General features: G+C 32.4%; 1 protein-coding gene across 2 annotated transcripts in view; it reads left to right on the forward strand.

Annotated features, from left to right (window-relative positions):
* bicd2a (BICD cargo adaptor 2a) overlaps positions 1-12,596 on the forward strand; it is a 48,447-nt gene that overhangs the window by 9,824 nt on the left and 26,027 nt on the right. For both annotated transcript variants that reach the window (XM_087265621.1, XM_087265620.1), the window contains exons 2-5: positions 1,664-1,876; positions 5,155-5,307; positions 6,701-6,856; positions 9,674-9,973. In XM_087265621.1, coding sequence (XP_087121747.1) covers positions 1,664-1,876; positions 5,155-5,307; positions 6,701-6,856; positions 9,674-9,973 — 822 coding nt within the window. The remainder of the gene's footprint in view (positions 1-1,663; positions 1,877-5,154; positions 5,308-6,700; positions 6,857-9,673; positions 9,974-12,596) is intronic.

Genomic DNA, 12,596 nt, shown 5'->3' on the forward strand with positions numbered 1-12,596 from the left:
AGAGTTAATTACCGAATATATTAAGGAATCTTACTGTTAAGCGGATAACAGATTTTACAGTGGCGATTAAAAAAACAATACAGTTAAACTCTCTGCCATTTTTACAGTGTTTCATGTGGAATAAACCTTTATTTAGGCTGATGGTTTTGCATGGTTGAGAAGGTCCTGCTTTATATAGAGGCTGAACTGCAGGAAAACAGGAAACATTTCCTTCCTCCAGTGGTTTCAGCAATAGTCATGGGAGCACAAGCGGACTCTGAGCTGCTTAAATTACAGCTGTTCTGAACTGAAGGAGTGAGTGATTCAACACAACCTACAACACAGATGATTCACTCAGAGGAGATGTGTGTTTCCTGTGAAATATCAGTGCTACACAAGCTCTGCTCTATTAGTTTATCATTGCATGCTCCTATGAGAAGTCCTTTCTTTTTTAATTTAATGTGGTGGTGGTGGTAGTTGTAATAGTAGTGGTGTTAGTAATCATAATAATAGTAATAATAGTAGTAATGATAATAATAATTATAATAGTAATAACAGTAATAGTAATAATGACAATAATAGTAATATTATTTTAAATAATAATAATAATAATAGTAATAGTAATAATGATAATAATAATAGTAATAGTAATAATGATAATAATAATGGTAATAATAATAATAATAATAGTAATAATGAGAATAATAATGGTAATCGTAATAACAGTAATAGTAATAATGATAATAATAGTAATATTAGTTTAAATAATAATAATAATAATAATAATAGTAGTAATGATAATAATAATGGTAATCGTAATAACAGTAATAGTTATAATAATAATAATAGTAATATTAGTTTAAATAATAATAATAATAATAATAGTAATAATGAGAATAATAATGGTAATCGTAATAACAGTAATAGTTATAATAATAATAATAGTAATATTAGTTTAAATAATAATAATAATAATAATAATAATAGTAATAATGATAATAATAATGGTAATCGTAATAACAGTAATAGTTATAATAATAATAATAGTAATATTAGTTTAAATAACAATAATAATAATAATAATAATAATAATAGTAATAATGATAATAATAATGGTAATCGTAATAACAGTAATAGTTATAATGATAATAATAGTAATATTAGTTTAAATAATAATAATAATAATAATAGTAATAATGATAATAATAATGGTAATCGTAATAACAGTAATAGTAATAATGATAATAATAGTAATATTAGTTTAAATAATAATAATAATAATAATAGTAATAATGATAATAATAATGGTAATCGTAATAACAGTAGTAGTTATAATTTTAATAATAGTAATATTAGTTTAAATAATAATAATAATAATAATAATAATAATAATAATAGTAATAATGATAATAATAATGGTAATAGTAATAATAATATTAGCAATAGTAATAGTAATAATAATAATAATAATAATAATAATAATAATAGTAATAAACAGCTCATTAGTAGTTCATTAAACCAGTTGTAGTAGTGTCAGCTAATGGGTAGTTAATATCGTGATTTGCGACAAACTAAAGTGGCGTCAATAATACATTCAGCAGCTCGTATATTGAGTGTGTCTCTGTCTGTATATGAAGTTTTTACTGTGTTTTTCTCTAATCTCTGCAATTCTTCTGTCTGTCAGGCTTTCGGACAGGCTCACTCCAACCACCGGAAGGTTGCGGCTGATGGAGAAAGCCGCGAAGAGTCGCTCATCCAGGAGTCTGCCTGCAAAGAAGCGTATTACGAGCAGCGCATGCAGGAGCTGCAGGCCGAACTCCGACAAACACGCACCATCCTGACCAACGTCCAGTCTGAGAACGAACGGCTCGCCACCATCACGCAGGAGCTCAGAGAGGTCAGTACATCAGTCTGCTGCTGGTTCCATATTTGCATACTATCCGTCTTGCGTAGTATACGAAAATAGTACGGTTTGGGACATTTTACGTTAAAACGAGTATGCCAAAGGTTGCCGGATGGTCTATTTCTAGTAGAAATTCGAAGTGTAGAACCGACTGTACTCCAATTGCCCACAATGCATTGCGTGTTGAACAAGAATTCGATTAGAACTACAAACATGTGTCAAAATTGTCAACAAACTACAAACATGGCAGACGTGTGAGATTAACCATCAAATGGTAAAGATGTTTAAATAGTAATTCATATCTAGTTAATTATTAATATCTAATTATTATTATAATATATATTTTTCCAGCAATGTGACCTTTCTGCTGATCCGACACTGAATCAATGTCTGGCCTCCAGTGTGTTCTCACTTTACCACAGTTAAATATGAGGATTAAGAGTGACCGCGGGAAATAAAAGAAACATTTACATTAATAACCTCCCTGTGAGAAAGACAGATGGTGTGACGCGGGCGAGGATTTAAAGGCCGGCGCGGTCCTCTGGAGGATTAATGCGTTTAAGGTGAAATGAAATGTGTTTTTGTGTGTGGCTGAGCGGAGCAGCAGATGGAGAAAAAATCAAGATGGAGGCGTACAGATGGAGAGATAAACTCAAGTAAACAGCTCAAACAACACAAGACCATTCACAAGTCTGCGGGCACTTTAGGATTAGATGCTGAAGTAAGGTTGCATTAAACTGACTACAAATAACCAGAAAGTAATGTTACAAATAATATTTTGATTAATTAATTTGAGCTTTGCACTTAATAAAGAATTGTATCAGATCCAAAAATGTAAATCAGCAGCACAACCGTTTTCAACACTGATGATAATCAATAAATGTTCATTGACCATCGGGTTATTAGGAAGTGGCACTTTATATATATATACATATATTTATATAATGAACATCTTTGGATGGGAAATAGCTAATGCTTAAAAAAACAAAAAAACAAAACTAAGCAGATTCCTGCTTGATTCTTTGTCGTGTTTTAGATGCTTTCGATTAGAATAGAATACATGTTAGAATGTACATTAGAGTAGAACATAAATCAGAATAGGATATTAGAATAAAATATACATTAGAATGGAATATACATTAGGATAGAATATACATTGGAATAGAACAAATCAGAATAGGGCATTAGAACAAAATGCACAATAGAATAGAGCTTTAGAATAAAATAGAATAGCATATGCATTAGAAAAGAACCTTAGAAATATATATATATATATATATATATATATATATATATATATATATATATATATATATATATATATATATATATACATACATATATATATATATATATATATATATATATATATATATATATATATACATACATACATACATACATATATATATATATATATATATATATATATATATATATATATATATATATACATACATATATATATATACACACACACACACACAATATAATAGAATTTAATGTAAATTAGAATAGAACATTAGAATGTAATATAAATTAAAATAGAATATATTAGAATGGAATATACAATACATTATAATAGAACATAAATCAGAATATGACATAAGAATAGAATACACATTAGAATAGGACATTAGAATAATATTAGAATAGAATATGCATTAGAATAAAACATTACAATATATTAAAAATTGGATTGGAACATTAGAATGTAAAATGCAGTAGAATAGAACTTACAATAGAATAGAATACGCATTAAAATAGAACAATAAAATAGAAAATACATTAGAATTGAACACTGAAATGGAACATCAGAATATACATTACAATAGAATAAAACATTGGAATGGAATAAAGATTAAAAAAGGACATAAATCAGAATAGGATATTACAATAGAATATACATTAGAAAAGAACTTTAGAATATATTATACATTACAATAGAATATGCCTTAGAATAGAATATTAGAATAGAATATACAATAGAATTAGAATAGAACATTAGAATGTAAAATACAATAGAATATATTATACATAAGAGTAGAACATTATAATAGAACATGCATTTGAATAAAATTAAACATTAGAATAGAACATTTGAATTAAATTAGAATGGAACATTGGAATGTAAAATACAGCAGCATAAATAAACATTAGAATAGAAAATGCATTAGAATAGAACATTGGAACAGAATATACATCAGAATAGAACTTTAGAATGTAAAATACATTAGAATAAGATGTAAATTCGAATAAAATATACAATAGAATATAGATTAGAATAGAACATAAATCAGAATAGGATATTAGAATATAGCATTCATTAGACTAGAACATTAGAATAAAATTAGAATAGAATAGAACATTAAAATAGAATGTCAATTAGAGTAGAACATTATAATGTAAAGTAGAATAGAATATACATTACAATAGAACATAAATCAGAATAGGACATAAGAATACAACATTAGAACAGAACATGCATTAGAATATAATATACATTAGAAAAAAATTAAAATAGAATTTTAATTAGAATATACTGTAAATTAGAAAAGAACATAAGAATGTAGTTTACATTACAATTGAACATAAATCAGAATAGAATATGCATTATTATAGAACATTAGAATAACATTAGAATAGAATATACATTATAATAGAACATTAGAATAACATTAGAATAGAATATACATTGTAATAGAAAATTAATCAGAATAGGATATTAGAATAGAATATTAAAAATGAACGTTAGATTGTCTTATACATTAGAATATTCATTAGAATAGAACATTAGAATAAAATGTTAATTAGAATAGAACATTATGATAATGTAATTTAGAATAAAATACAATAGAATAGAATATACAATTGAATATACATTGGAACAGAACAAATTAGAATAGAATATACATTAGAAATGAACATTAGAATATGCATTAGAGTAGAATATACATAAGGATAGAACATTAGAATAAAATTGGAGTAGAATAGAGCATTAGAATAGAATATAAATTAGAATAGAATATGCATTAATTAGAATAGAATATGCATTAAAATGGACTATACATTAAAATTGAGCACTGGAATAGAATGTTAGAATATACATTACAATAGAATAGAGTGTATATTAGAATGATATATAGGATTAGAATTAAAAACGTAGAATAAAATATGCATTAAAACTGGACTTTAGAATAGAGTATACATTAGAATGGAATTATAAACTCAATTCTTCAGACTGCTGATGATGTTGTTCCTCTGTCCCACAGAACAGTCAGATGGTGGAGCTGCAGAGGTCTCGGCTGCGGGACGACATCAAGGAGTTTAAGTTCAGAGAGTGTCGCCTGCTGCAGGACTACAGCGAGCTGGAGGAGGAGAACATCACACTGCAGAAACACGTGTCTGTCCTCAAGCAGAGCCAGGTGACACTCGCTGCTCTGCTGGATATTAGGCCTGTATCATATTAAGAAAAACCATATGAAATTTCATGTGGCCCACAGCCCCGTGCTCATGTGTCATTTGCATTTTCACTTCATTGAATCAGTATTCAGAAGCTTGACAGATAATAATAGAAAGTTCTACACACCATGGAGAATAAAGAGCTGTTTATTACTATGAATGAATATACATTAGAATAGAATACACAGAGTCGAACTGTAGAATTAGCATAGAATATACGTTAGAATAAACATAAGCATGGAATATATGTTAGAATAGTATATACGTTAGCATAGAACGTATGTTAGTATAGAATGTACGTTAGAATAAAACAAACGTTAGCATAGAACAAAGGTTAGACTAGAACAAACGTTAGCATAGAACAAACGTTAGCATAGAACATGTGTTAGAATAGAACAAACGTTAGAATAGAACAAACATTAGCATAGAACATGTTAGAATAGAACAAACGTTAGCATAGAACATGTTAGAATAGAACAAACATTAGCATAGAACATGTTAGAATAGAACAAATGTTAGCATAGAACAAACATTAGCATAGAACATGTTAGAATAGAACAAACATTAGCATAGAACATGTTAGAATAGAACAAATGTTAGCATAGAACATGTTAGAATAGAACAAACGTTAGCATAGAATATATGTTAGAATAAACATAAGCATAGAATATATGTTAGAATAGTATATACATTAGCAAAGAGTGTATATTAGTATAGAATATACGTTAGAATAAAACAAACGTTAGCATAGAACAAACTTTAGCATAGAACATGTGTTAGAATAGAACGAACGTTAGCATAGAACAAACGTTAGCATAGAACATGCGTTAGAATAGAACAAACGTTAGCGTAGAACAAACGTTAGCATAGAACATGCGTTGGAATAGAACAAATGTTAGAATAGAACAAACGTTAAAATAGAACAAATGTTAGAATAGAACAAACGTTAAAAAAGAACAAATGTTAGCATAGAACATGCGTTGGAATAGAACAAATGTTAGAATAGAACAAACGTTAAAATAGAACAAATGTTAGCATAGAACATGCGTTAGAATAGAATATAAGTTAGCGTAGAACATACGTTGGAATAGAACAAACGTTAGCATAGAACATGCGTTAGAATAGAACAAATGTTAGAATAGAACAAACGTTAGCATAGAACATGCGTTAGAATAGAATATAAGTTAGCGTAGAACATACGTTAGAATAGAACAAACGTTAGCATAGAACATGTGTTAGAATAGAATAAACATTAGCATAGAAAATACTCTAGAATAAAATAATGTTGGCATAGTATATACATTAGAATAGTATAACCGTTAGAACGCAGCCCTCATCTCCTGTGTGTGTTTGTAGGTTGAGTTTGAGGGTCTGAAGCATGAAATCCGGCGTCTGGAGGAGGACACTCAGTTTCTGAACAGTCAGCTCGAGGATGCCATCCGTCTGAAGGAGATCGCAGAGAGACAGCTTGGAGAAGCTCTGGAGACCATCAAGACTGAGAGAGAGCAGAAGGCGAGACCTGTTTTACTGTATATCAACATTACTCTTATTATCATCATCAGCGTGGGTGATCAGTGGGTGATGCGACCAAAACACTTCTTATAACATATGAGAAACAGCTCATTTCCCAAGTGCTGTTTAACAGAGTTTTTAAAAATCATAATAGTTTTAATAACTCGTCTCTAATAACTGATTTATTTTCTCTTTGTCATGATGACAGCACATAATATTAGACTAGATATTCTTCAAGACACTAGTATTCATCTTAAAGTGACATTTAAAGGTTCACTAGGTTATTTAGGGTAAAATTACGGTAATTAGGCAAGTTGTTGGGATTTTTAACAACAGGGCTCGCAAACTTTCTAAATCTCTTGTAGTCTTTCGGTCAGGCACTCTTCAGTTTTTGGTAGTTTGAAATAAATCAAAGGGACCAAAATAGAAAATACTTATTTAGAATTATTTACTAAATAAAATACTTGCATTTAGTTCATTTATTTATAAAGCACATCTAAAAACAGCCACAACACTGAGCAAAGTGCTGCACAAAGTCAGAGCAAAATATAGAGACTTTAATAGAGAAAAAATTAGAGACGGATTAAAAAAACATAAAGTAAGTCAGGTGAAACGACTAAATACATTTACAAATGAAGCAATAGAAAAGACAGGTAAGTGTTTTGGAGTGATTGATGTAATTTATACATGGAGGTCAATATATATAGGCTACATATATTTTGAAAATGAACACATTTTGTTAAAGTATTTTTATTTATTTATTTATCTGTTGATTTGGATTTCATTTTTTTTTTTGAATTTTTTTTTTTTTTAAATGTAAGTGTCCCTGAAAAAAAACATGTGAAATTCTGGTAGAATGACCTTTTATTCGTTTGTTTTATTTTTTGACTTGGTATTGTAGTCACCGGTCCTGTAAAGCGCAAACACAAATCCTAACACATATTAATAGTGGGTCCTGGGTGCATGAAAATGACATGCAATACAACATAATTACCACATTTTTGAGGTAATTCTAAAGCACTGAAATAGGCTTTAATTTTCGGTACATAGACTGGACGTTGGGCCAGCAGTTATGCGAGCCCTGATAAAGCAATATTCTCTTCAGTGATTGGGCTCTATTGTGGATATCATGAGAAAAATCTCCTATAGGTTTCTGTTGACTGCTGTGAGTCATGACATAAGAGTGGAAGAATCTGCCAAAAACGCCTCCGCAGTTGCTTAGCAATCCTCTGGAATCCACTCAGAACACCCTAGCAACAATATATATGACCATAGCAACCACCCCCAGTACACCAGCATTAAGTGGGCTTCGTCTTCTTCATGATGTGCATTGCTGTGTGTTCAGCCTATTTGAGTAAACGAAAGCTAAAACTATTAGTCAAAAACAATTTAACAGAAATAAAATGTAAGAATTCACAATAAATTAAAACTAAACAAATAAAATAAAACTAAATAAATAGAGAACAAGAAAACTAAACGCAACTAACGAGACACAAAAATGAAACTATAATTAACAAATATCGTAATTATTTTCTGAATAAATATGCTCTCGTTATTGAAACGAACTACAGCTAAACTGAAATGCACGAATGATCAACAGTAACAATGACACATTATGCATTTTCCCAACAGGGAAACCAGCAACAATCAGGAATGCGTGATTATATGCTGTCATGGCTGTGCTATCAAAAATGTGATTATTAGGGGCCAAGCACCGTAGTTGCGTAGGCACCTATTGGATCCGTTAGCGTTCCTATTATTATTCTTCTTCTTCTTCCGTTTCTTCCGCCGGATTTGAATGGCAGCCCATATAGGCGTATGCGGTAAAGTTGTATAATTTGGCACAATGATAGAGGACAGTCTTATCATTAATCAGACCAAATATGAAGTCTCGAAATCAAACTCTCTAGCGCCACCACTTGTCCAAACTTTCACGTACGTTTATCAGGATAATTTGTGAACCGAATGGGCTACAATCAAAATTCTTTTTTCCTCTGATTCCTTGGCTCAGTCCGATTCAAACGCACCCTATGACGTCATTTTCCGTAATAATTTTTTTTTTCGCGCTATTTTACATTTTTTGAAAAACCTATTTGATCTAACTCGTCCTAGGCCGTTTCTCCGATTTTCACCAAAATTCAATCACATGATCTACAGACCATGCCAACCAAAATTTATGGAATTCAAGTTGATTAAACCAACCGTTTTTGTTTAACTTGCGATCAAATTTAACGAAGAACTTGCGAAAATGGACTGGAGGCGATATCTCCGTAACGCATTCACCGATTCCCACCAAACTTGGTGTGTGTTATGACAACTAGGGTCTGAGGTTATATGCGGAGTTTCGACGCACTGCCCCCTAGTGGTACGGAGATACAAAAAAAACTTGCATTTTTGTTTATAACGTCTCAACCTTTCGTCGGAAACTCATAAAACTGGTCTCATTACATCCAGCAGAGCATGTCGAATCGAATGATGTCTGATTTTCACAGGTCAGCCATTTTGGGCGTCGGCAATTTTCAATTTTTGGCCAAAAATGCTATATTTTACCAACACATTCACATATCATTACAAAACATGGTATGCATCTTCAACCCCATGCCCTGAAAGTACTCAACCTTCTGGAGCAGTGCCACCTTTTGACAAAAAGTGCTTGGCCCCTTAATTGCTGCTTGCAGCTATATTTATTATTATTATTATAATAGAAGTCAATGGGGCAAAAACAGCCCAGAACATAATGAAAGAGGAGTCAAGTTGAACAATACACAAGGATCTTAAAATGCAACTCTATAATCGTGCTGTTGTGTGTTGACACAGGCGGCTCTGAGGAAGGAGTTGTCTCAGTACATGAGCATCAGTGACTCCATGTACCACAGTCCCCTGAGCATCTCTCTGGATGGCCTGAAGTTCAGCGATGACGCCTCCATCGAGCCCAACAATGACGAACCGCTGCACGTCTATGAGAACGGCTTCGAAAAAATCACAGACAACAACGACAACCGCGTCTCCACACCCAAGAAAAGCGAGCTCTTCCAGCCGTCCTCTAGTCTGGTGGACAACCTGCTGAACGAGCTGAACATCTCCGAGATCCAGAAGCTCAAACAGCAGCTGCTGCAGGTAAAGCCTTCAGGTTTGCCCTGTTTCTGATATCAAGGTTGTTATGGTTTAGCATTTTTAAAGGGGACCTATTTTACCCCTTTTTACAAAATGAAAAGTAAAAGTGTCATTGGAGTTTGTTTGTGAAGTTTGAGCTCAAAATAGCACACAAATAATGTTTTCTAGCTCTCTGAAAATGACCCTTTTAGACTTTGAGACAAGTTATGGCTTTTTGGTGACTGTTGCTTTAAATGCAAATGAGATTGTGCTTTTTTCAGAAGAGGCGGAGCTACAGATGCCTGTGTGTCAGCATAGTAGTACACAACTACTGGATAACATTGAAAATTGATTTGATATTCATAATAATTTCAATAATATTTATATAAAATAATTATCCAATATATTATAACTATTATAATATGGAAATGGTGATTATTTATTGACAACACAGTTTGTAAAGTAGCACTTTATGCCTTTTAGTAGATATGTTAAATGAGAGACTCACTTTGTTTACCAATAAAGTGGATCTACATGAATTTACATTGTTAACTTTAAAGAAAAGTTTCATATTCAATTTATTCAATTCAATTTTTTTACAAAAACAGCACAGAAATAGCTAAAACTGTGCATTGAGGTGTCTTCTGTAAAGCATTATCATTTCATTTTTGCTAAAAAGAAGTAAACAATGGCGCATTGATGTATATGAAAGGTGACTTGTATTATTATTAATTATTTTATAGTCATGTTCATATATAATCTCCAATCTTGGGTCCACCAATAAGCACAGCTGACCTGCATTTTCTTGTTAAATCCCAATCAATCCTAGTTCTCATCCAAAAAAAAAAAATCGCAATGAGATTTCCCCCCAGTCATGCAGTCCTAGTGTGTGTTTATGTGTATGTGTGTGTTTAGATCTGTGTTTGATTGGCTGACAGCTGGACTGCTGAAATCCTATTAGTGGATGTCAGATCTAAAGCTCCGCCTCCATCTGACACAATGAGCTGTCAATCCAGCCATCTGTCAGGAATCGACCTACAAACTCTGACCTTTCACGACTCTTCTCCTGATCAGCGTTTGCTAGAAACACACACACACACACAGCAGTGCAGTGTTTGCTTTAAACATCATGAGACATTATGCTAATCAGATCCTCACATAGCCTTCACGACCTATTGATCATCCACAAATCCATTCCAGACAGCGGGAAATAACAGCTGAGACACAAAACATCACACAGAAATAAACCCTTCCTTCTGCTCATCTCTGAAAAGCAAGCCCAATGCCTGTGATGATGACTAGTACATCTTGAGTTTGTGTTTTTGCGTTTTTAATTACACTGACTTTAAGAATGAGAAATCACATTACATTGGGAAACATTTGTGTTGCATTTTAAAAGTATATAGACACAAATACAGACACACTGGAGTGTTTTAAAGCCAAGATTCATCAGTGGATCACTCGTATTTCAGCTTATAGACAAATCAGCTGATGAATCGTGGCTTTAAAACACTCCAGTGTCCCTGTATCTGTGTTTACACACAGTAAACTGCGGCGGGTTTGGTGAACTGATGACCTTTACGGCCAATCACAGTCATCTCTGTTGAGCATGTGAACACAATGGCAAATCAGCGCTGTTCAAGAACTTAAAATTTCACTATCGATTGGTACCGAATTCCAGTATTAGGGCTGAATAATATATTTGAGCATCGATATTGCAATGCGCGTATCTGCAATAGTTTAAAAGATTAAAGGACTAACACAGGGCTGCCCAAACTCAGTCCTGGAGAGTTCCTAGTATACCTGGGAGAGCTTGATTAGCTGCTTCAGTTGTGTTCAATCGGGGTTTGAACTAAACTCTGCAGGACACCGGCCCTCCAGAACTGAGTTTGGGCAACCCTGGACTAACATATTATTAAACATACATTTTCGTTTATTATTTATACAATGATGACCATGTAATTTTACGTTCGATTGTTCAATTTTTGTACTTGAATACTGTCACATTGCCCAGAAAAACAGAAAGCACTGATTATTTCACTTTTATTTATTGCTGTTATTTATATAGGCTTGCAATTTATTATATTTCATGAAGATGCACTGACTTGATCATCCTAATTGTGCTAAATTAAAGAAATCTTTCCATCTATCTATCTATCTATCATCTATCTATCTATCTATCTATCTATCTATCTATCTATCTATCTATCTATCTATCTATCTATCTATCTATCTATCTATCTATCTATCTATCTATCTATCTATCTATCTATCTGTCTATCTGTCTATCTATCTGTCTGTCTGTCTGTCTGTCTCTCCGTCCATTTGTCTGTCTATATCTGTCTGTCCATCCGTCTGTCCATCTATCCATCCATCCATCTACCGATCTATCATCTATCCATCTATCTATCTATTTATCCGTCTATCTGTCTATCCATCCATCCATCCATCCGTCCGTCCATCCGTCCGTCCATCCGTCCATCCATCCGTCCATCCGTCCGTCCGTCCATCCATCCGTCCGTCCGTCCGTCCGTCCGTCCGTCCGTCCATCCATCCATCCATCCATCCATCCATCCATCTATCTGTCCATCCATCTATCTATCCATCTATCTATCTATCTGTCCGTCCGTCCGTCCGTCCGTCCGTC

Source organism: Danio rerio, chromosome 8 (assembly GCF_052040795.2).
Source record: "Danio rerio strain M-AB ecotype USA chromosome 8, GRCz13ab, whole genome shotgun sequence".
Lineage (NCBI taxonomy): Eukaryota > Metazoa > Chordata > Actinopteri > Cypriniformes > Danionidae > Danio > Danio rerio.